Source organism: Mobula hypostoma, chromosome 9 (assembly GCF_963921235.1).
Source record: "Mobula hypostoma chromosome 9, sMobHyp1.1, whole genome shotgun sequence".
Classification (NCBI taxonomy): Eukaryota; Metazoa; Chordata; class Chondrichthyes; order Myliobatiformes; family Myliobatidae; genus Mobula; species Mobula hypostoma.
In genome coordinates this window covers 108,093,433-108,120,117 of record NC_086105.1, presented here as the reverse complement: position 1 = coordinate 108,120,117, position 26,685 = coordinate 108,093,433, and the positions used below count along the sequence as shown (strand labels likewise).

General features: G+C 37.6%; 1 protein-coding gene across 4 annotated transcripts in view; it reads left to right on the top strand.

Moving 5' to 3' along the window:
• The window catches only part of LOC134351923 (protein tweety homolog 3-like), a 218,710-nt gene that overhangs the window by 91,897 nt on the left and 100,128 nt on the right, over positions 1-26,685 (top strand). For all 4 annotated transcript variants that reach the window (XM_063058845.1, XM_063058843.1, XM_063058844.1 and 1 more), the window contains exons 3-4: positions 3,501-3,612; positions 24,506-24,726. In XM_063058845.1, coding sequence (XP_062914915.1) covers positions 3,501-3,612; positions 24,506-24,726 — 333 coding nt within the window. The remainder of the gene's footprint in view (positions 1-3,500; positions 3,613-24,505; positions 24,727-26,685) is intronic.

Genomic DNA, 26,685 nt, shown 5'->3' with positions numbered 1-26,685 from the left:
TGTTGCAGCTATATAGGACTCTGGTTAGACTCCACTTGGAGTACTGTGCTCAATTCTGGTCGCCTCACTGCAGGAAGTACGTGGAAACCATAGAAAGGGTGCAGAGGAGATTTACAAGGATGTTGCCTAGATTGGGGAGCATTCCTTATGAGAATAGGTTGAGTGAACTCGGCCTTTTCTCCTTGGAGCGATGGAAGATGAGAGGTGACCTGATAGAGGTGTACAAGATAATGAGAGGCATTGATTGTATGGATAGTCAGAGACCTTTCCCGAGAGCTGAGATGGCTAGCACGGGAGGGCACAGTTTTAAAGTGCTTGGAAGTAGGTACAGAGGAGCTGTCAGCTGTAAGTTTTTTATGCAGAGAGTGGTGAGTGCATGGAATGGGCTGCCAGCGGCAGTGGTGGAGGCGGAGGCGGAAACGATAGGGTCTTTTAGGAGACTCCTGGATGTTTACATGGAGCTTGGAAAAATAGAGGGCTATGGGTAAAGCCCTAGGTAGTTCTAGGGTAAGGACATGTTCGGCACAGCTTTGTGGGCCGAAGGGCCTGTATTGTGCTGTAGGCTTTCTTTGTTTTATGTTTCTATATCTGTACCCATCAGCTTCGTCATCTCCTCAGATGACTAACCCTTCATCTTCAATCATTCTAGGGAATCCTTTGGACTGAAAACTTGGATTAAGCTTGTAACACTTCGCAATTTTTGGAGTCTTCAATAAGCAATTTAGATAAAGAAAATGAGTCAATATTTCTCAGTTATGTGCACATTCCAACAGATTTTTTTTCTGAAGTTATGCAATTCTTCAAATTTTTCTTAAAGATTTTTTGAGAGGTTCTTGATTCGTCAGGGTGCCAAAGGTTATGGGGAGAAGGCAGGAGAATGCAATTGAGAATGATGATCAATCAGCCATGATGTTCTGGCAGAGCGGACTTGATGGGCTGAATAGAGCAGAATTCGGCCAATGTCTTATGGTCTTAATTGGACAAAGCATCGGTGTGGTACAAGTGTGTTTTTGTATTGCAGGAGCAATACAATATGGTGTATAGTTGTAGTTGGCAAAAGAGCAAATGAGTGTTGCTTTACAGCTCATCTGATGGTTTCATCAGGTATTTTCATTCTCTTTGCAAATTAGCCATAAAAGCTTGTATCCAATTAATGGACAAAGTACAAAATATGATTTTCATTGGAGTTGCTTCATCTGACACCCACATTGAACAGCCACTTAAAATTGTTGGGATTTTTAGGGCAAAAAACTTAACGATAAATTTTATTTCAATGTGCAAGTAAAATTATTGGAACTGCACAATATAATGTTGAAACTAGGTTTAAAAACCTGTAGATTTTGAATTAACTACTATTAATTTTTGGAAATACAGTGAATGTTATGGAACAATTAGATCTAATTGAAATATATCCATAAATTTACTGGACTATTGAGAATAAGTTTGTAGATGAGATAAAATGATTGCCATTATTTTGGATTTAACATCTGTCTGCAATTGCTTATAATCTATTTTCAGAACAACTATTTGGAATCCAAACATTAGATATATACCTTCTCTACATAGAAGTCAAGTAACATTTGCTGGAAATTTGAAATTTTAAAAATGCCCTGTTATTTTTCTAGCAGACAGGAAAATTGAATTAAGTTTTGTTATTGGTGAGATATTGTTATTTATAGATGGCATTTGAGGAGTGCCTAGCCACACATTCATGGGTGTAGAGAGAGTAGAGCAGTGGGTTAAGCACACATCACTGAGGTGCACCAGTGTTGATTGTCAGCAAAGTGGAGATGTTATTACCAATCCGCAGAGATTGTAGTTTTCCGGTGAGAAAGTCGAGGATCCAGTTGCAGAAGGAGGTATAGAGGCCCAGGTTCTGTAGCTTTTTGATCAGGACTGCAGGAATGATGCTGTTAAACACTGAGATATAGTCATTGAGCATCATACATTTAAATTGGGAGTACAACGAAATGATGCTAATATCAATACTGTAATACGTTCAAAATGTTTGCGAGTTAGTTTGAATGTTTAATATTACCAGATGGCTAAAGTACAAGCATAACTTCTTAACTAGAGACTAGAGATATTCCCAAGCAATTGTACAACCTTTGTAAAGGTAGTTCTGATTTTAAAGAATAATGCATTGAAAGTATATAGTAATGCTTGGAAAATGACACTGAGGAGGTAGTAATAAGGAACAAAGAAATGGCAAACAACCTGAATAAGTAATTTTTGAGTCTTGACTGTGGAAGACACCAGCAACATGCCAGACATTAACGAGTCAGTGATACTGCAGGACAGGAAAGATACCAGTATGTACAGAAGATTGGCTCAGTGATACAAGGCAGAGTGGAAGTAAAGGATGCCTTTGCTGGTTGGCTGCTGGTGACTAGTGGTGTTGCCCAAGGGGTTGGTGTTGGGTCTGCTACTTTTCACGTTTATATGTCAATGATCTGGAAGATGGAATTGCTGGCTTTGTGGCCAAGTTTGCAGATGATACAAAGATAGGTGGAGGAGCAAGTTGTGTTGAGAAAGCAGGGAATCTGCAGAAGGTCTTGGACAGATTAGGAGAATGGGTAAAGAAGTGACAGATGGAATACAACATAAGGAAGTGTGTGATCATGTACTTTGTTATCAGAAATAAAGGTGTAGACTATTTTCTAAATGGAGAGAAAATTCAGAAATCAGATATGCAAAGGGAATTGGGAGTCCTTGTGCAGGATTCCCTAAAAGTTAACTTGCTGGTTGATTGGGTAGTAAAGAAGGCAAATGACCTGATAGCATTTATTTCAAGATGACTGGAATACAAAAGCAAGGATGTAATGCTGAGGCTTTATAGGGCATTGGTTAGACCACATCTGGAATATTGTGAGCAGTTGTGGGTCCCACATGTAAGGAAGGATATATGTTGTGCTGGCATTGGAGAGAGTCCAGAGAGATTTACAAGATTAATTCCAGGAATGAAAAGGTTAATATGAGGAGGCTTTAACGGCTCAGGACCCATACCTTGGAGTTTAGAAGGATGAGTGGGGTTGGGGTGGGGGCATCTCATTGAAACCTATCACATATGGAAAGGCCTCAATAGAGTGGATATGGAGAGTTGTTTCTTCTTGTGGAAGAGTCTAGGATCAGAGGATGCAGCCTCAGAATAGGAGGATGTCCCTTTAGAACAGACATGAGGAATTTCTTCAGCCAGAGGGTGCTGAATCTGTGGAATTCATTGCAATAGACAGCTGGGAAGGCCAAGTCATTGGGTATATTTAAAGCAGAGGTTGATAGGTTTTTGATTAGTAAGGACATTGAGGAATATGGGGATTGACAGGGAAAATAAATCAGCCATGAATGAATTGCAAGACTGACTCAATGGGCTGAGCAGCCTAATTCTGCTCTTATGTTTTATGGTCGTATCGTTGTTTTCATCATAATTTTGAAATATTGTAAGTAGCATAATTATGTCTAATTGAAATGTTTCCTAATGATGGAATATCTGGTTTTATCAGTGCAGGGATTGCTGTTGGTTTCTACGGTAATGGAGAAACTAGTGATGGAATCTTCAGGCTTGCCTATTCAATGAGACATGCAAACCGCACCATAACAGGAGTCGAGTACCTGGTAAGTCATTATTTCTTTAAGAAAACCCCATTGTTTTCAGTAACACACACTCCAAGATCAAAATGTAGTGCTCTTGTATTCATTGTGTTTTTCCAGATTGTAATCTATTTCAAACCATTCCTGAAGTACATTGAGCTTGAAATATGCAGGTTCCATAAGACCTTAAGATACAAGAGTAGAATTAGTCCATCCAGCTCATCGAGTCCGCTTAGCCGTTCAGTCATGGTTACCACAGAGTGGTAAGTGCTGCCAGAGGTGTTGGTAGAGGCAGCTACTTTGGAGACGTTTAAGAGGGTCGGAGATAGGCACATGGATGAAAGAAAACTGGAGGGTAATGTGGGAGTGAGGGGTTCGATTGATCTTAGAGAAGGATAAAAGATTGGCACAACATCATGGGCTGAAGGGTCTGTGCTGTGCTGTTCTTTGTTAACATTGCATTTGCCTTCTCTACTACTGTCGCAACCTGCAAGTTAACCTTTAGGGAATCCTGCACAAGGACTCCCAAGTACATTTGCAGCTCTGATTTCTGAATTTTGTCCCTGTTTAGAAAGTAATCTGCACCTTTATTTTTTCTAGCAAAGGGCATGACCATGCACTTCCCAATGTTTTACCCCTTTTTGCCACTTCTTTGCCCATTTTCCCAACCTGTCCAAGTCCTTCTGCAGGCTCCCTGCTTCCTCAACACCTTTTGCCCCTCAACCTATCTTTGTATCATCCACAATTACATCATCAAGATCATTAATATATAATGTGAAGAGTAGCGGAACCAACCCTATCCTCTGAGGAACATCATTAGTCACCAGCAGCCAACCACAAAAGGCCCTCTTTATTCCCACTCTGTCTCTTGCCAGCCAGCTTGTCTTTTGTCCATGCTGGTATATTTCCTGTAGTACAACTGGCTGTTATCTTGTTTAGCAGCCTCATGTGTGGCACCTTGTCACAGGCCTTCTGAGAATCCAAGTAAACAACATCTTCTGTCTCTTTCTCTATCCTGTCTGTTATTTCCTCAAAGAATCCAAACAGATTTGTCAGGCAAGATTTTCCCCTAAGCAAACTGTGCAGACTTTGGCCTATTTTTATCAAATGTTTTCAGGTACCCAGTAACCTCATCCTTAATTATGGGCTCTAAAATCTTACCAACCATTGAATTTAAACTAACCGGCCTATAATATCTTGTCTTTTGCCTCCCTCCCTTCTTGTCGAATAGAATGACACTTGTGATTTTCAAATCCTCTGGAATCATTCCTGACTAGTGATTCTAGAAAGATCATCACTGGGGCCTCCACAATCTCTTCAGCTATCTCCTTCCGAGCCATGGTGTGCAGTCCATCTTGTCCAGGTGTTACATTTAACTTCAGATCTTTCAGCTTCCCAAGCACCTTCTCCTTAGTAATAGGCTACACTCATTTCTGCCCAATAGCTCTCAAATTTCTGGCATGTTGCCTGTGTCTTCCACAGTGAAGACTGGTATAAAATACTTAACCAGTTCCTCCACCATTCCTTTGTTCCTTATTTCTACTTTAGCATTATTTCCAGCAGTCTAATGTTCACTCTTGCTCTCTTTTACTCTTTGTACATCTGAAGAAAACGTTTGCTGTCATCTTTTATAGTATGCATTGACCCTTTTAACTTAAGTGTGCAGAGGAGATTTGCTAGGATGCATTTTGTATTAGTGAGTGTGGTTTATGAGAAAAGCTTAAGCTAGGGTTTTTCTCTTTGGAGTGAAGGAGGATGAGAAGTGACTTGATGAGATGTATAAGATGTTAAGACGTATAGGTAGATTATACCTACATGTATAGATAGGCTATGCCATTGCCTTTTAAAAGGCAAGGGCATAATTTTAAGATGATTTGAGGAAAGTATAGGGTGGATGATAGAGGTAGGTTTTTTTTGAAGTATAAGCCATGGAATGAACTGCCAGGGGTGGTGGTAGAGGCAGCTTCATGAGGGATATTTAAAATGTTCTTGGGTAGGCACATGGATGAAAGAAAATTGGATGGATGTGGAAGGGTTAGCTTGATCTGGGATAGGTTAAAAGGTTGGTATAACCTTTGTGTTCCGAAGGGCCTGTCTTGTTTTATGTTCTATTGTCTAATTTACCTTTGTATTTTGTATTTTGTCTTTTCTCTCCTCATTGCTTTTTGAGTTGCCTACTATTGGCTTGTTTTTTTTTAAGAGCTTCCCAGTCCTCAAGCTTCATACTATTTTTGTAGTATAGTGTGCCCTCTCTTATGCTAGTTTTAGCTTTCCTGTCAACCACGGTTACCTCATCCTCCCTTTTAGAATGCTGCTGTTTCTTTAGGTTGTATTGATTTTGTGTCCCTTGAATTATTCTCAGAAACTTCTGCCATTGCTGCTCTGCTGTCACTCTTGCCTGAATCACCTTCCAATCAAATTTAACCTGCTCCTTTCTCTTGCCTCTAGTTACCTTTAGTCAGTCGTAGTACTGATACATGCAATTTTAGTGTCTCCCAATTCATCTGATTTTTACTTTAGGTTTTTTAATTAAAGCAGCTGGAAGTATTGTTACAGGACTACCTAATGTGAGAAACTTGATTTATAAAGATTCCTCCTATCCAGTTGATTTGATCATGATGTATAAAAGTTAAGGAAATGCATAAAATAAAGAGAATTTACAGTACCAACACCATGCTAGTTCACCAATGTGACATTCAAACAATATTAGCTCCAATGCTACAATGTTGGATGTAGTTGACACCAGTAATGCTGTATTAAATGTGGCAAATTTGGTATACTGTCTGGCTTACTACATTTTTTTTGTTTAGCAGTTTCAGCATATTTTGTTAACTTATAAAATATTATTGTATCGGATGCTAGAGTCCTTTCTAACTGAATAACAGATTAAATTGAATTAGAAAGGAATTCATATCAGTAATGCAGAGGAGAAATCCGAATCAATAATGAACTGAATGAAGGCATGGGAAAGTGATGAAGAGGCACCTACTATCCTGTGGGTCACAGCTTGGTTCCTGGATTGGTACACTGGATTTTAATGCATTGTCTATGCTGTGAAATTTCCCTAGTAGATCATTCAAAAAGGCAATAATGGCAAAATGTTATGGCTGACTGTCCTCAAGTAAATTAATTCCCTTGGTCTTGGATTTTGCATAAATGAATTATACACAGTGATGCATTTTACTTCGCTAATGCTATATTTTCCCATCTGTTTTTCCTCATCCACCTTCACGAAAAAGAAATTCTCTCTCAATAATGTTCTGTGCTGTAACCATTCTATCACTGCTTTATTTTATAACTTATGCTGTGGCCAGTTAAACCATAAAACTGAGTGTCCACATCCAAATTAACAACAAAATACATGCTCTTATTGTTTATCAATCTCCTTACCACAAATCTTCATATTCAGGGATATGTGAAGGCATGTCTGAAATTAAAGGTTCCAGTTGTTCTGCCTCTCACTCCTATCTGGCTATCTTCCCTCTACACTCTGTCCTCATTCAGGGTTTGTCCTGAAACGGCAACCATCCTCTTACTTCCATATATGCTGCTTGACCTGTTGAATTCTTCCAACAGTTTATTTTTAGTTTCTGATTCCAGCATCTGCAATCTCTAGTCACCAACTAAATGAATCTGTTGAGTGTTGAGCAGGTAAAGAGATTTTACAGTTGGTCTTGTGAACAATGAGACTAGAGGAATTAATTAACTCCGGTAAAGGACTCTTTGGGGAAGAGTGATCATAATATGATTAACTTTGCATTCAGTATGAGAGTAAAAACAAGCCATAAGCCAGAGTCTTAAATTTTGAGAACATGCATGTAGATAAGAACACACAAAATGCTGGAGGAATTTCTGCATTTCAGGCTGAGTTCTGTGGAGAGGAATAAACAGTCGAAGTTTCGGGTGGAGTCCCTTCATCAGGATTATGCATACTGCCTTATGTACACAAGGTAGTAATACAGCATGGGGGCCAGGATTAGACAGGAGGAATAATTTTCATTAAGTTTATTACAATTCGGAACTTCCGGTAGCGCTCATGGAGTGAAGTCGCGTTCTTGACTCGCTCCATTACCTCTGAGTTTTTTCTCTCTATGGTCAGCTATACTTTAATTAACTATTAAGGCATCAATTTTTACAATACTTTGAATTAAACTGAATTCTCTGACAATTGGATGATACTGAGATCGGCTATGTCTAAGAACGGGAAAGACGGCAAGGATGGTAAACCTCCGGTTAAACCGAAAGCTACGGATCTCCCTCCGACTGAATCACCGGTGACTTTGAAAGCGATATCGGAGTTAATTCAGAGGGAAATTTCAACCTCTGTTAGGGAGATGATTCGTACAGAAATTATGGGCTTTGTTAAAGACCTGATTCATACGGAAATCTCAACTAAGTTCCAGAAAATTGCCGATTTAATTGATAAGATGCAAACATGTATTGCGGAACATCAGTCGGCTATATCTGATCTTCAAAAATCCGCGCAACAAAGTGAGCTTAAGATGGGGAAAGTCGAAGAAACAATTAATGTAATGAAGAAGAAACTTGACTTTTTGACTTTTAAAAACTCTGACTTGGAATCTAGAATGCGACGGCAGAATTTACGAATGATTGGCGTCAGGGAAGCCGTGGAAGCTAACAACCCTATGAAATATTTCTCCCAACTTTTAAAAGATGCATTCCCTACTGTATTTCCTGACCAACCACCGCTACTGGATCGTGTTCACAGAATCCCATCATACTCGTCTAGGTCAGATAGACCTAGGCATGTTATCTTACGTTTTCATTACTTTCAAGACAAGGAGAGACTGTTTCGATTCGCTCGATCTAAAGGTTTCATTGATTTTTCGGATCTTAAGTTCCGATTCGTGGAAGATTTCAGTAAACCAATCTGGGACCAACGGGTCCGTTACAGATCCGTGATGTCGGAATTCTATAAGATGGATTTAAGACCAGCGCTGCTGTACCCTGCACGTCTAAGGATTCGCATGTTAGATGGAGCCCTTCGTTTTTTTGATTCTCTATCGGATGCCCAGAGTTATCTGGATCAACTTTCATCTTCAACATCTTAATTGCCTTTTTTTAATTTTCTCCGTTGATCGGAGGCTGTGAATTGGTTGGTTTTAACTTTTCTGTGCCCTATTTGGGCAGAAAAGTTTACTTTCGATTTCTTAATATGGCTGCTAAACTTTCTTTTTAACTGCGTCATTTCTTTCTTTTCCCAGGGGATTCTGGGTGGTTACTTCCCTTTTGTCATCTTACGTATTTCCTGTGCGGCCTTAAATTTTGTAGTTTTTTTTTAAATTTTATTCTGTTTTGCTTTTTATAATCATTTTATGTTAATAATCCTATTTTTTTTGTTGCTGTGTCTATTCATGAGTTTGAGGTTTATTGTGGTTTTTTTTTAATATATACTTTCCGGCTTTTGTTCTGTTCTGTGTGTATTTTAATTGAGCTAACTTTTTTTTACTTATTTTTTTACTGTTTTACAATTAGCTGATCCTTTTCATATTTATACCTTTTTTTTAGGGAGCGTATACCGGAAGTCATGGGGGTAGTTTTAGCGCTTGCTTCTTTCTGGCGGGTCTGCTTTAGATTTCGCCTTGGGGTCTTGGGGTGGGGGGTGGTGGGAGGGGCTTCACGTTTTAGTTTGTTTCTCTTTGGGCTATATACATTATTGAAGTATTGGTTGCGTCCTTTTCCCCGGTATCTTTTGTATGTTCTGTTTCCTCTCCGGGTTTGTGGGTCGCGCCTATTGTCAATCCTCCTTGTTATGGGTTGACTTTAGGATTTATGGAGTCTATTATTAATTTTGTCTCCTGGAATACTAATGGTCTTAATCATCCTATTAAAAGGAAAAAAGTTTTTAAAGTGTTCCGGAGACTTAAAGCACAAATTTTATTTTTACAAGAGACCCATGTACGGAGGGGGGACAGACTACGTTTTTTCAAATTCTGGAAGGGACAACAATTTCATTCGAACTCCAATGCTAAGATTCGAGGCGTCTCTATTTTTATAGACTCCTCAGTTACTTTTATACAACAGGATATTATCTCTGATCCGAATGGTAGATTTTTATTGGTTAGTGGTTTACTATTTAATAAAAAAGTAGTTTTGGTTAATGTTTATGCTCCTAATATGGATTGTCCGGAATTTTATAAATCATTGTTTGATCAGTTTCCGAATTTGAACGAGTTTTCATTGATTTGGGGCGGAGATCTTAATACCTGTTTATCTCCAGCTTTGGACCGTTCGGCTCCTTTACGGACTTTACCTAATAAATCTGCAAATTTGATTAATTTTTTCCTTTCTGATTCTGGGTCGACGGACATTTGGCGTTTTCTGCATCCTCAGGAAAAAGATTTTTCCTTTTTTTCACATGTTCATCATTCCTATTCAAGAATTGATTATTTTTTCATTGATTCTCGTCTCATTCCTTCAGTGATTAAATGTGATTATGATTCTATAACCATTTCGGATCATGCTCCACTTAAGCTTTCTATTAAAATTATGGCCAATATACCAAACAATAGACAATGGCGTTTTAATTCGCTGTTGCTTCAGGACTCGGACTTTGTTAATTTTATGAATGAACAGATTGAGCTTTTTTTTACAATTAACCATACAGAAGATATTTCGGTTAACACTCTTTGGGACACTTTTAAAGCCTATATTCGGGGTCAGATTATTTCGTATTCCGTTGCTTTGAGGAAGAAACAGAAGCAGGAGGAGATGGCAATTGTGGACAAGATTAAAGAAATTGATAAGAAATATGTTATGGCTCCTTCTGAGGAGCTATACAAACAAAGAACTGAACTTCAAATGGAACACAGTTTACTACTCTCGTCCTCGATTGTAAACCAATTAAAGAAAACAAGAAGTGATTTTTATGTTCACAGTGATAAAATTGGCAAGCTGCTGGCTAATCAATTGAAATCTAATTATGTTAAATCTCAAATCAATCAGATTTATAACCAAAATGATCGATTGATATTGGATCATGTGGGGATTAATCAAACCTTTTGTGATTTTTATTCTTCTTTATATCAATCAGAGTCTCCTCGAGATTCTAAATATATGAATGATTTTTTAGATAAGTTAGACTTCCCTCAGATTTCACAGGATATGTCTTCTTTATTAGATACTTCCATTACAATGGATGAGATTAAGAATGTTATTTTTTCTATGAATCTGGGGAAAGCTCCTGGCCCTGATGGGTTTACCGTTGAATTTTATAAATGTTTTGCTTCTTTATTGATTCCTTGGCTCTATAAGGTTTTTGAGGCTTCTTTGAAACTTGGTAAACTTCCGGAATCTTTTAATAGAGCATCAATTTCTTTAATACTAAAGAAGGATAAAGACCCTGCTCAATGTGCATCTTATAGACCAATATCTTTATTAAATGTTGATTCTAAAGTTTTTTCTAAGTTATTAGCAAATAGACTAGAAAAAGTACTTCCTTCTATTATTTCGGAAGACCAAACGGGTTTTATTAAAGGTCGTTACTCTTTTTATAATATTCGTACATTGTTAAATATCGTTTATACTCCCTCACAAAATGTTCCTGAGTGTGTTATTTCTTTAGATGCCGAGAAAGCTTTTGATAGAGTAGAATGGCCTTATTTATTTAAGGTGCTTGAAATGTTTAATTTTAGCTTGAAATTTATATCCTGGATTAAACTGTTATATCACTCCCCTGTAGCCTCGGTTCGTACTAACTCCTTAAACTCACCTTTTTTTCCTCTCTTTCGTGGTACTCGACAAGGCTGTCCTCTTAGTCCCCTATTATTTGATATTGCATTAGAACCTCTTGCAATTGCTATTCGAGAATCTTCAAATATTACTGGGATAACTCGGGGATTAAAGTCCCATAAATTATCACTCTATGCTGATGATTTACTTTTATATATTTCTAATCCTGAGAGATCCATTCCTGCTGTTTTAGAGTTATTAGCACAATTTGGTCTTTTCTCAGGTTATAAATTAAATCTTAGTAAGAGTGAACTTTTTCCGATTAATAAACATCTTCCCTTATATTATAAATTTCCATTTAAATTGATTAATAATTACTTTTCATATCTTGGGATTAAAATTACTTGTAAACATAAAGATTTATTTAAGACTAACTTTTTACCATTAATAGACCATATTACTCAACTTTCATCTAAATGGTTTCCCTTATATTTAACTTTGATTGGTCGTATTAATGCAGTTAAGATGTTTTTTTTGCCAAAATTTTTATATGTGTTTCAGGCCTTACCAATTTTCGTTCCTAAATCTTTTTTTGATAAAGTTGACTCTAAAATTTCTTCATTTATTTGGCAGAATAAGAATCCGAGACTGGGTAAAATACATTTACAGAAAGCTAAGAGAGATGGAGGTTTAGCATTACCTAACTTTAGATTTTATTATTGGGCTATTAATATTCGACATATGAAATTTTGGTTACTTGACCGGGACATACTATCTATTCCTAAATGGGTAGCATTGGAATTACAATCTGTTCAGGGTTATACACTTGGTTCTATTTTAGGTTCCTCTCTTCCTTTTGATTCGAAACGCCTTAAGCAGGTCTCTAACCCGATAGTTAAATATGCTTTGCGCATTTGGTTTCAATTCAGAAAATTTTTTGATCTTAATCAATTCGGGTTAGCGATTCCTATTTTAGGTAACATATTTTTTCCTCCCTCTTTTACGGATCGCGCTTTTCAAACTTGGAAGACTAAGGGTATTTTACGGTTTTTGGATTTATTTTTAGATGGTTCCCTTATGTCTTTTGAACAATTATCTAATAAATATAACTTATCAAGAATACATTTTTTTAGATATTTACAAGTTAGAAATTTCCTAAGTACTATACTTTCTTCCTTTCCAATGCTTCCTCCTATATATATTTTAGATTCGATAATTAACCTTAATCCATGTCAGAAAGGTGCATCGGCTATGATTTATAATATTATTATGAAACTTAGGAAAGCTCCATTTGATAAGATTAGGGTAGATTGGGAACAGGAATTGGGGCTTACCATTTCTGTGGATGATTGGGGGCAGATTTTACAATTAGTTAATACTTCCTCTATTTGTGCTAAACATTCCCTAATTCAATTTAAAGTGGTTCATAGAGCACATATGTCCAAAGATAAGTTAGCGCGTTTTTACTCGCATATTAATCCTTTCTGTGATAGATGTTCGGGGCAGATAGCCTCTTTAACTCATATGTTTTGGTCTTGCCCTACTTTGGAAACTTTTTGGAGAGATATTTTCAATATTATTTCTAAGGTATTAAATATAGATATCTCTCCTCACCCTATTACTGCTATCTTTGGACTACCTAAAATTTCTAGTAATCTTTCCCCTTCAGCCCGTAGAATGATTGCATTTCTTACTTTAATGGCGAAAAGATGTATTTTACAACATTGGAAAGAGCTTAATGCTCCAACTACCTTTTTTTGGTTTTCTCAGACGATTTTATGTTTGAATCTGGAGAAAATTAGAAGTAATCTTTATGATTCTTCATTTAAATTTGAACAGATTTGGGGACCTTTTATTCGATATTTTCATTTAATGTAATATTTACCCTTCTTGTTTTTTTTTTCACTGTTTTAATGGAGGTCGGGATTGAGGACGTGATTTTAAGTTTAACTCTGTTTGGTTTCAAGTTAGCCCATTGCTTTGCTTTGCTTTTAGTTAGTTGCACGGTGGGTTTTTTTTTTGGGGTTTTTTTTTCTTTTTTTTTTCATTGATATATATAAAATCTAGTATACTATTATGTTATCTTGCTTTCTTATGCTTAAATTACATTGTTTGTAGTATTTTCTTTTTGGTATTGTTATCTTTTGGAATTTTATTATACTTTAACATTGTATTAATGTTTATATGGCTTACCTTTTTTGTATACTTACTCAATAAAAAGATTTAAAAAGAAAAGTTTATTACAATTCTTTGAGGCTTTTTTTTTGTGTGTTGGTCTATATTTCCAGCATCTGTAGAATCTCTTGTGTTTATGTACATAAGAATGTTTATCAAATTGGATAAAGAAGGTGGGATATTTTTTTTAAAATGATGGTAATTAACCAGTGGTTGACAATGCTCAATAAATATGCATTCCACTGAAAATAAGAGTTCCAGAGGAAAAAATTATTTTATGTACAATAAAAGTGATTAAGCTTGATGATAGATTGAAAACTAAGGCTTTAAATTGCAAAGAATAGTAATAATTGTAGTAACCCTAAAACTGGAGAACTTTTAACGACTAGCACATGTTGATTAAAAATTGATAGAAGGGATAAATAGAAAATGAGAACAAGTTAATGAGAAGTGACTATATAGTATCTTGAAAAATTAGTAATGTGAATACTTGTCTATTAGAAGAAGAATCAAGGTAAGCAACAATGAGGAAAGTTATGGAGGAAAGAAATATTTAGCATCTCAACAGTAAAGAACTGAGCGCATAATAAAAATAGTAATTAACCAGGTGGTGGTGTGGGGTGGGGAGAACTTAAAATGATATCACTGGAGGAAAAAAGTACAAGGCAATCTAAAGGAACAGAGATTTCTGAGATCCTGATGGACTGCATCCCAAAGTGGAGGTAACAGGGAAACTTGATGCATTGCTGGCATCTTCTGCTATTTCAGTGGAATAGAAAGGAACAAATATAACATCTAGAATTTTGGGCTGAGTTTGGGAACAGGACAGCGTAAGTCATAGGCAAGTTAGCTGGACACCAGCAGTTCAGAAAATGCTAGAATACATTTTAAGGTAGTAGAAACAGCATTTGGGGAAAAAACATGATTAGACACCTCCAAGAGGACCACAACCTTGTCGTTGGATTTGGAGGCTTGTGTGCCTCAATGACCTGGAGAGTTATGTTGGCTGGAGTCAGGGCTTTATGCTTTGGCTCTTGGTAGCGTCATCCATGCCAAACAGGTCAAAGGGTAGAGGGCAGACTGAGAGTGATCCATTGGTCCTCCAGATTCGGGGTTTTACCTCACAGCTACCAAACCTGACTGATCAAACAAAATTGTTGCAGAAACAGCAGTGAAGAATCCTTCTACATCTGAGTGCGACGATATTCCTGAGTCTCCACCTAGGACTTGTGTGACTGACAAGAGTAAAAATCGAGAGGAGCCCTGAACACCGCCAGAGATGGAGGACCTTCATTGCTGTCCTAAGTGCCAGCGGCGGAACTGACAGTAACACAGTATTAGACAGGAGGAATAATTTTCAATAGAATTATTGCAATTCTTTGAGGCTATAATCGGCATTATCGAAAAAGATGCCATTAGGATAGAGTGTATTTAGATTTCCAGAGTGAATGACTGCACAAGGATTAATGGAATTGAGTATTATAGATGGAAAAAATGTTGGTTAACATTTTTGTTAGACAAAACGTAATACAGTTGAGTTTTTTTTTCCCCAGTTAGTTGCAGTTGTTAATATGTCCCTCTGATATCAGCAGTCCATTTTGGAGCTGTATGATCTACTTATGCGTTGTTCCATCTGACTAAGTTATTAATGCGTCCATGTTTTCTGCTGATATAAAATAGGAAGAAAAGTATACAATGAATAGGTGATGAGGAGTGGCGATGTTATGCAAGTGGGCAAAAGATGGTAACTGGAGCATGATGAGGAAAATTAATAGGTTATTCACTCAGTGGGAAAGCAGATTTAGATTTTGTGAGACTATTAAATGCTGATGCCGCAATCTGTCAGGATGCTTTCAGACAAGGAACAGGAAGTTACCTTGTAGATGCAGTGAGTAATTCAGTTGCAAAAAAAATATGTTGGCCTTTATTATAAGGGGGAAGTTTTTCCACAGTTACACAGGGCTGTTCACAGTTCACAACAATACAAGTCTTTATGTCGACTTCAGCTTCAGAAATTATGACTTGCACAACTCATATCCAGATCAATAATACAGATAGAATAAAACCAAGTAGTCCCTGGACAATCTTCAACTTGACTAGTGCTTTGGTTCTAACATCAAGAATCTTATTGCTTATTTTTATTTACTGTGTGTTTTTAACTTTGGCCATTGTGAGAATGTAGCTAAAATATACATGGTCTCTTCCTTCCTTAAAGAAATCTTGTTGTTCTTCTGCACTTTTCCCTGTCAATTTTACATTCCAATTAATCTAGACCAAGTACATTATTCAGTGTAATCAAAGGTCAAAGTAAATTTATTATCAAAATTTAGACATGTCCCTATATCCAACCCTGAGATTCATTTTCTTGTGAACCTTCACAGTAAGTACAAAGAATCACATAGAATCAATGAAAAACTGCATCCAACAGAGCAAACAACCAACGTGCAAAAGGCACCAAATTGTGCAAGTAGAAAAATAAAAAATACAAACATAAATAATATATAAGCAATAAATATCTAGAACATGAGATGAAGAGCTCTTGAAAGTGAGTCCATAGTTATGGGAACAGTTCAGTGATGGAGTGAGTGAAATTGAGTGAAGTTATCCCCTCTGGTTGAAGAGGGGTAATAACTGTTCCTGAACCTGGTGGTATGTGTCCTGAGGCTTCTGTACCACCTTCCTCATGGCAGCAATGAGAAGAGAGCATGATCCGGATGGTGGGGGTCCTTGATAATGGATGCTGCTTTTCTGCAACAGCGCTCCTTGTAGATGTGCTCAATGATGTGGAGGGTTTTTACCTGTGATGGACTGGGCCGTATCAGTACTTTATGTAGGCTTTTCAAGGGCTTTGGTGTTTCCATGCCAGGCCATGATGCATCCAGTCTGTATACTCCTCACTGTACATATATAGAGGTTTGTCAGTTTTAGATAATGTGCTGAATCTTTGCAAACTCCTAAGAAAGTAGAAGTGCTGCCGTGCATTCTTTGTGATGGCACTAATGTGCTGGACACAGGGCAGATCCTCTGAAATGATAACACCAAGAAATTTAAAGTTACTGACCCTCTCCACCTCTGATTCCCTCCCCCACCATGAGGACTGAGTGATGGTCCTGTGTTCTATAATCAGCTCCTTGGTCTTGCTGACATTGAATGAGAAGTTGTCACGGCACCACTCAGCTAGATTTTCAGTCTCCCTCCTATATATTGATTTGGCCAGTGACTGTGGTGTCACCAGCAAATTTAAATACAGCATTGGAGTTGTGCATAGCGTCACAGTCATAAGTATAAAACGAGTAGAGCAGGGGTCTAAGCACATAAACTTGCAATGCACCTGTGCTGATGTTGATTCTGTCGAAGATGTTGCTGCCAGTCTGAACTGATTTGGGTCTGCAAGTGAGGAAATTGAGGGTCCAGTTGCACAAAGTATTGAGGCCTAGGTCTTGAAGCTTATTGATTATTTTCGAGGTGATGACAATATTGAATGTAGAGCTGTAGTCACTGAAGAGCATCCTGATATATGCACTTTCACTGACCAAATGTTTCAGGATTAAGTAAAGAGCCAATGAAATGGCACCTGCTGTTGACCTGTTGTGTCAGTAGGCAAACTGGGGTGGATTCAACTTGCTCATCAGGCAGGAGTAGATGTGTCTCATCACCAAACCCTCCAAGCACTTCATCACAGTGGATACAAGTACTACTGAACAATATTCATTGAGGCAGGATACCATGTTCTCCCTGGACACTGGTAAAATTGAAACCTGCTTGAAGCAGGTGGGTATCTCAGACTGCTGCATTAAGAGGCTAAAGATATCAGTGAATACTCCAGCCAGTTGATCAGCACAGGTTTTCAGTACTTGACCAGATGGCCTGTCTGCACCAGATGCTTTCTGTGGGTACACCCTCTGAGGGTGACATGAGAGCATCCTCTCAGAGTCACATGGTCACCTGGGACTATGAGAGTTCATGAAAGTGCCTCCATGTTTTGTTGGTTAAAGTGAGCATAAAGGATATTGAGCTTATCTATAACTTTATCATAGATGTTACTTACTTTACTTGTAGGAGGTGATAGCATTAAGTCTTGTCACAGCTGTCAGTCTGTGATTCCAGTTTGGTCTGAAATTGCCATTTTACATGTGAGATAGCTTTCTGGAAGTCGTACCAAGTTTCTCGTACTTAGTCGCCAATTTCCTATTGAAATTGCCCTTCCTTCAATTAATTATATTTTGCTATGTTTTTTCTATAATTCACATAATCACTGTTTACTCAGTGAACCCCACCAAAGTATGACCTACACGAGAAAATCTGCAGATGCTGGAAAACTGAGCAACACATACAAAATGTTGGAGGAACTCAGCAGGCCAGGCAGCATAACGCCGAAGGGTTTCGGCCCAAAACGTCGACTGTACTTTTTTTCCATGGATGCTGCCTGGCTTGCTGAGTTCCTGCATTTTGTGTGTGTTACAAAGTATGATGTATTTCATTCCACAAAACCAAATTGAGCAATGCCTCTTTCCTCATAGGGTCAGAAATATACTACTTAGCAAATTATCTCGATCTCCATTAGAAATTCTTCAATTTCACTGTCCTTAGTATCATTAATATGCCATTTTATGTTGGGAGAATGAAAAATCCACTTTTTTTTTGTAGTTGCTCTGTTGTTTTTACACTTTCCCCACTTGGGGTTGTCTCTGCCGCTCAGTGGTAACTTTTAGAACACAGTCAGCAGTGTAATGTTCCCTCTGCTTCTCAGCAGACAGATTCTGTCTTTGACTTAGTGGTATTCTCTCTCCAGCACTTTATTCTGATAGCACTCCTTTTTGTCCTTTGCTCGTCTTCCTGAGCACTTTGTACCCAGGAATATCCAAACCATTGTTGGTAGAACCTCGGGTGGTGACGAGAGGGTGTACAGGAGTGAGATATACCAACTAGTGGAATGGTGCTGCAGCAACAACCTGGCACTCAACGTCAGTAAGATGAAAGAGCTGATTGTGGCCTTCAGGAAGGGTAAGACGAAGGAACATGTACCAATCCTCATAGAGGGATCAGAAGTGGAGAGAGTGAGCAGCTTCAAGTTCCTGGGTGTCAAGATCTCTGAGGATCTAAGCTGGTCCCAACATATCAAAGTAGTTTGTAAAGAAGGCAAGACAGCGGCTGTACTTTATTAGGAGTTTGAAGAGATTTGGTATGTCAACAAATACACTCAAAAACTTCTATAGTTGTACCGTGGAGAGCATTCTGACAGGCTGCATCACTGTCTGGTATGGAGGGGCCACTGCACAGGAAAGGAGCTGCAGAAGGTTGTAAATCTAGTCAGCTCCAACTTGGGTACTAGCCTACAAAGTACCTAGGACATCTTTAGGGAGCAGTGTCTCAGAAAGGCAGCATTCATTATTAAGGACCTTCAGCACCCAGGGCATGCCCTTTTCTCATTGTTACCATCAGGTAGGAGGTACAGAAGCCTGAAGGCACACACTCAGTGATTCAGGAACAACTTCTTCCCCTTTGCCATCCGATTCCTTTATGGACATTAAAGCTTTGGGCACTACCTCACTTTTTAAAAATATACAGTCTTTCTGTTTTTGCACTTAAAAAAATCTATTCAATATATGTAATTGATTTATTTGTTTATTATTATGTTTTATTTGTTATTATTATTTTTCTCTCTGCTAGATTATGTATTGCATTGAACTGCTGCTGTTAAGTTAACAAATTTCATGTCACGTGCCCGTGATAATAAACCTGATTCTGATTCCCCTTTTGAGCCTACGTTGTTATTGCTGTTATATTTTATTCCCATAGAGCTGTCTATTCCTAAAGTTTATCAGCTATCACCGTCCTCATTCTGATAATTTAATCTTGTCATTCATGAAAGGATATGCTGGATTCCTACCAGCCTTTCTGATTCTTGTTGCTTGCCACTGGATACTGCTGCACATTTTTGAGCATTGTACAACATGTGAAATGAGTAGGCCATTTTGAATGATAGTTTTAAGTTCCTCAATAATGTGGTTTTCCATGCCAAAGTGCACAAACAGCATTTCTAAATGACCTTTAAAACTATTTGCTGCATTTGCTTTATCAGTACCAGATTTCAGGATAAATGCATGTTTTGCAGTACTAAATGGATATCCTCAAAAATAATGCTCTGCATTAACCTTACAACTTTTAAAAGCAAGATTAATGTGCTACTAAATTACAATGAGAAAGTTCCATTTTGGAGATCTAAGTCCATTGGAGTTTAACATTATTTCAATGTACTCAAATTTCAAGCTATGTGATCCTGAAGTTTACTGAAAGTTTTATTCACTTTGTGTTTTTTTGGGCTTTAACTGGTACAGCCCGCAAGTATTGTCTGCAATTCTGATGAACGGTTTCGTCCCAAAATGTTGATTGTTTATTTCCCTGCATAGATGCTGCCTAACTTGCTGAATTCCTCCAGTATTTTATGTCTGTTGCTCACAATTTCCAGCTTCTGCAGAGTAACTTATGTTTATGCACTGTCTGCCAAAAAGGTGATCATGAATCAGCTTTTAACAACTTCAGACCTTCTTTTGAATGAACTGTGCATTTTTGAGTAGGGTAGTTCCAATATTTAGAATCCACAGCCAGATAGCGTGTGATTTTTGGAGAGGAATCTGTAGTTGATAGTGTTCCCATTTACCTGTTGCCCATGTCAGTTTTAAAATTTACAATGTATACTTTATTCATAACAGTGTATATAGGGAATACACAACTTTTTTCATATTCATTGTACCAAGATTGTAGTCCTTCCCCACTGTCTTTGTGGTGGCTATACTAGGCTTTAATGTATTCCTGAGTATGTAGGCCTTCACTCTGGAATGTGTCAGTCAGCAGCATTTCCCTGCAACATATCTTTGCACTGGAAGACCAGTAAATTAGTTACTGAGGTGATGAGCATTTAGAAGCATTTAGTATTTGTCTCAATATGCTCCCCCCCACAAAGTGCTTGTGGATCACAGATTCACTATTAGCTAACTGTCATTGGATGAATGTTGATGAGAATTATTAAATCCTCCCCCATATCTGAGGAAACATACAGTCCATGAAGAAATAGATGATTGTCTAATCCCTATTGCAGCCATCTTGAGGGAAGCTTCTTGTGGGAGTGAGACTCTTGACTGCAGGATTTCTGCATTCTTACTGCCAGCCAAGTGAGGTCTTGGTGTTCATTTGTGAACTGTGCTGAAGAGGGGTTCTGTCAAATAACTTGGACAGACTCCTCTGGAAATCTTCCACAGGATCCTCTCGCACAGTCAGTGAGATACTCTTGGCTGACCATTTCCTGATGGATTTACGGATAAAGATATTTTTCTGTGGAAACCTTTCTACCAAGGATAGGTAGTGTAGTAAGATCTGACTCAATAGGACACCATACAGCAAGGAGGGCAAGCCCATCCTTTGCTACTTGAAGAATAGTTGAACCTCTGCCCATAGTGGCTCTTGTTTGCATACTTCAGATCTGTATACAACCATGGGCAAAGGTGATCGTCAGAATGTTCTCAATGTGGGTGTGTTTATCCCCCTTTCTCTGGATATTTGTATCTTATGACCCTCTCTGTCCCTGATCTCCAGTTAAGACGGAAGATGGCTTGGGCGTCGGCCATGGTGTAAGAGTGAGGTAGGGATCATACCAGCATTATGAACAGCAGCAGTGATGGCAACTTGGATTGCTCCAACTAGAATCACTGGCATTTTCTGGTTGTCTGACTTGATGATAAAGGGCCAATTGTCAATAAACATGACCTTGTTTACTGTGATTGGCTTCGTCTCTTGAGGCCAGTTCAAACTTGTCATAGATGTTTTCATGGTCACCATGGGACTGAGCTGAAAACTCCATTCACATACAATGAGGCTTTGATCTGAGTGCCTCTACTAGCTGATAACATCACTCCTTTAATGGCTTATTGACGGGTTTGGCAGAGAGCTCAATCCAACACAATGAGACAGAGGAAAGCTGGCAGCCTTGCCTGACTCCAGATTCGATAGAGAAGCCTTCCACTTCTCACGCATTAATTTAGATGTTGCTGCTTATGTCCGTGTATAGCAATTGGATCCAATTCCTAATTCCCTCCCCAAGACCATTTTGGAGAAAACTTGCATCATGTGTGAGTGCAGTGTAACATTGGTGGGTTTGACCTGCTCCATGCTGACCAGGCAAGTATCCATCTGCTGTCCCACATCATAAGTAGAGATATTTCTGAGAAGCACAAGGGTAGCAGAGAACTTCTGCAGAATGCTCTGTCGGTTTTGTCTGGGTAGATCACTTTTCTCAGAAAAGGCTTGATTGGTGTTGACTTTGTGCTGGATCTTATAATCTGTCATGGTGATATGGGCTGACTATTTCTGATGTCCGCTCTTCCTCCTCTTCTGCTTACAGATGAGGGTTTTGATGCTCTTTGCAGTTTTTGACATGCTGGCAGTTATATACATTGTACTTGGAGCATGTTGAGGACTATCTGTTCTCATTGAACCAAATACGCTGTTCATGTGAGTTTTGTTTATTTCAAGGGAATAGATACAATTTATCAGCTGCTTCAGTGTCAGTAGCTGGTCTATACTCATCATCCAAGCCAGAAGACTGGATGTTTTGGGCAGCTGTGTTGCCTGTGGTATTTCTGAAATTCAAATCGGGATCAAAGGATTTGCATGCAGGTCATCAGAGTCTGGCTGTAAGGATATTAATGAGCTGTCCCTTTTCATTAGGTAGTGTTTCTAGTGTTGGAGGTCGCAGATTAGGCTCTTAATTTAAGGGAATAACTGGTGCATTATCTGGATCAGGGTTTCCCAACCTATGCTCCATGGATCCTATGGTATTTGACCATGACATAAATAAATTTGGAAACCCCTGATCTAGACAATAGATATTACAGACATACTGTGTTCATGACGGAGGGAGTAAATGATTATGTAGTGGAAGACTTCCTAATATTCTGTTGCTCCAGGAAGAAAAATACTATTAACCTACATTTACATTGGACAGATTAAAAGAAAAAAAATATTCTGGATTTATTCTGGTTCTTAGCTGAACAATAAGAGTAAATTCACCAATAGGTATTTTTGACCTCTGGCATATTGACAACAAGAAAACGCTGTTTATAGTAAGTTTTAGGACAGAGCAGAAACAATATTGTTTCTCCCAAACCCCTCACTTGAGAACGTTGGCTGAAAGGAGGAAAAAGCCACAGTGAGGATTGTTATTCAAAAGCCCTAGTGTGTAAAGGTAATACATTGCATTTATATTCATGAGTAAATCTGGAGAGACATAAATTTAGATCTGGCACAGATTCCTTTGCTAGCTTTGGCATTCTCTTAAGTGCTCTGACTTTAGTCAATCTCTTAAATGATCCCAGTATATTTTTATTGTAATTGAGTTGCCTTATAATTCACTCATATAACTGCATAACCTGGGAATACCATAATGAATTTAGTTTATCAGTTTCTTTTAGACCAAATTGTTAATAAATGAGGCAAAGCTCAGGACAAATTATTGAGTAGTTTTATTTTCACAGGATGATGAGTGCACATAATGTTATTTTGGGCTTCATTCATTTGCATCAGTACAAAGTTAAGTAATACTGCAAAAGAAAATAATGTGATATGCAGCCAATTTCAATGTTGCTTTGTCTCCTGTATTTCTAGCCTGTCTCAATCCTTAATTTTCTTACTGAATGTAGCTGAATGTGGCCTTAAGGTTTGACCTTGTGTTAATTTCAACGTTAACTTTGATTATTACAGGTTAGCAATGAGCTGTTCAGTGCCACTGACATACTAGCTGTTTGTAAATTATCATGGGAATTTAAATTATTTTACATTCTTCAACTGGTTAAAACATCTCACAATTTTATTTCTAACACTATAGCTATTTTACTGTGATTAAGCCTCATTGCAAGGGATTGCAGGTTATTGTAGTCGATTAAGGGCGTGGTTATTAGCTGTTTCAAGATGGGCACTATCTCAGGAAGGATATATTTATTGGCCTTTGAAGTGATAAAGCACATACTCACAAGTACTATACAGAACTAAAAGGATTAAATTGTAAATTGCATAGGCTAGGCTTGTTTTCCTGTGAGTATATAAGATTAAGGGATGATCTGAATGAGGTACTTAAAACGATTAAAGGATTTGATAATGCAGATAGGGAAATTATTTCCTCACAAGGGAGTCTGGAGCCAGAATATGTAACCTTAAAACTAGATCCGGTCTGAAGGAATGGTGTCTGGAAGTACTTCATAAAGCATATTGGGAATATGGAATCCTCACCAAAAAAAAAACAATTGAGCCTAACTCAGTTAAAAGTTTGTAACAAGATATGGATAAGTGTCTTAAACTTAATCTACAAAATTAGTGTAGGTGCATGAACTTGAGCCGTGATGTACTTGAAGATTGATCCTGGCTCAAGTGAATAATGGCCTCATTTCTGTCTGTATGTTTTTGGAAGATAGTTTATCTTTCAAATTTTGAAAAAGGCTGTTTGCAGTAGCAAAGGTCTGACTTTCAGAACCTGATGGCCTCAAGCTAGGATTTTTAAAGATATTTGTTCTCTTTTTTTACATATTGGGCTGGTCCCTTCTTATTTCCAAAAAACAATCAGCACCAGCACAAACTTCTTCTTGTCTGTCAAGCTGAATGTGGGGTGCTAGTTCTGCAATGCCAGTCATCTTTGCAGTGGCTGCAGGTTTTCCCAAGTTTACATGAATGTTTTATTTAATATTTTTGTGCTTTAGAAATAATTAATTAGCTAACATCACAGGTATGGTGAAATGATTTTGAAATTTATTTGATATTGAATGGCATATCCACTAATATATTTTAACCATCTAGACAACAGTACGGCAAATGATTTAATATGCAGTCCATTTGAGACATAATTCTTTTTAAAAAAAAGTGCAGGCTGCATCCATGTTATGAGTTCTACCCTTCATAAAGGAAATGTGCAAATCTTACTATAAAACTATCATAGAACTTAAAGGGAAATGCAGACCACTTGCCAAAGTTTTTACCATTTTTAATCTACATTTTTTCAATGCAGGTTTCTGAGAGCTCTCGAGATCTGAATAGGACAGTAGAAGGAAGCCTTCATACCTTACAGGATTTGTTTGCAAAGGAACCACGGTATCTAGAGAGCGTGCAGAAGTTAAAGGATCTTCTTGGAAATCTTGGTAGACAGCTAGTTAAAATTCCATTCTGGGAAAAGAGTGACATCTCTTTGGAAGACTTGGCCGTTCTTATCGAACTGTATGATTACTACAGGTATGTATCAGTAGGATTCTTAGGCGAAGGATGTTTGTTCTGGGGAGTTATAACTAATTTAGTGTTAAGCATTCTGTGATCAACCTATAATTATTGGACGTAACATCATGTGCTCAACCTTTTTTGTAGAAAAACAGCTCTTGTTGTATTGCTGTGACATATATTCTCCCATTATTTGCTCCAAAGGTCAGCCTTCATTTCAGCTTTTACTTTGTGACCAGAAAATTAGTGGTCAAAAGTTTTGAATGTTTGAGGCATGACTTTAGTAGACTGCATTCCCCAACTCAACAAAGAACTGGCTATCAGTATCACATGCAGAAATCTTTTTATATGATAGAAACTTTAAAGCAGGAAAATCTGAGAAATACTAACTAATTTAAAGCACTTAACACTATGATGTTTATGTTGATGACGTACTTTTTGAAAGCTTCAGCATTATTAACCCTGACTACTTTAAATTTCTGCTAGTTTTTTTTTATACAGAATCTATTTCAGATTGCTCTATGATAACCTTTTCTTTAGGCTGGTTTTATTATTTTCTCACGTCCTACATTATTCCCTTGGAATCTTGGCTAGTTAACCCCCCCCATACCCTTCAGAGCAACACACTTGAATAAATCAGCAGGCCAGACAGTATTTTGCGTGTGTGTTGCTCTGGATTTCTAGCATCTGCAGAATCTCTTGTGTTTATGATTTGCTACATTATTCAGATTTGTTTTACTTCATAATTGCAGCCAGTGTAGCTCAGCTGCAAGCTGATAACAGCCAGATTTCAGACTCAAGGGGACTACTGTGCCAATTACTTGTCATTTTACTGATCCTATCAGTAAAGGTTGTTTGCAGGTGGCCACTTGTCTGTGGTATTATCAGTCCATCTTGTACCTCTTCCTGAGAAATTGAGAACATCAATTTTTAACCGATTGTTTTGAATGTTTATTCTGGCAGCTATAAAAGTGCTCTGCAAATGCTAATATAATTCCAGGAACTCCAAGTTCCAGCATATAATTTCAAAAACGTAAGCGTACCAATCTAATCAAATTTGGTTATTATCCAGTATTTACTTAGACTGCTAGTGTGATTAGTAGTGCATTCGGCTCTGCATCTTCAAATAATCTTTTCTTCCCTGTAGTGATTTGTGTGTTTTAATTTATTAGAACTTCAATAATTTTTTTCCCTCAGATCTACAAATTATTTAGTGGAACCTAACATCACATCATCAGTTAGCATATCTTGTATGGATTTATTATTTGACAAATGAATTCATATCGTGATTGTTAAGGTTTTTCTGGGCCCAAAGCAATTTATGGAGCATCACAGGATGTACTCCTAAAAGAGGCTTTTTACGGTGCATCAATACCTCAGTCCAACGTGAGATTGTTAAAATGACTTAACTGCTATTAGTGGTTTGATTTGCATATCTTTCCCCAGCTTAATATTCCCCTGCTAAGTGCTTATAATGCTGATCATGTGTTATATCATTTTGTATCCTCCTACTTCACTTCCTTTTTTCTTTATTCTTTCTTCTTCTCCATGCGAATTCTGTCTTTAAATAATTGGAACAATTTATTTAATTTATTTCAGTTTTGCTTTCCTATGTTTGTATTGGCTAGTGCGTATTTTGTGTTTTATATATTTTTTAAAATTCTCTTAATGTAGCTGCTCTGACTTATAAATTGTAATCCTTTACTTGAATGAAGCAATAAGGCTCTTAAAGTTCTACAGTGAATAATTCCAGTCTTAAAACAATAGAATCGGTAGGCATTTTTCATTAAAAATAATACCTCTGATTTGTCTGTGATTCTGTTGATCATATTTCCCATTTTGTAACCTATACTGTGGGCTGAACTATTTTCCTTGTCATTTTCTATGCTTTTTAAATGGGCCTTCCTTATTGTAGCCCTTCAAATATGTATTCTTGTGCTTTGATAGGATCCTTCAAAAATGCTGTCACTTATTTAT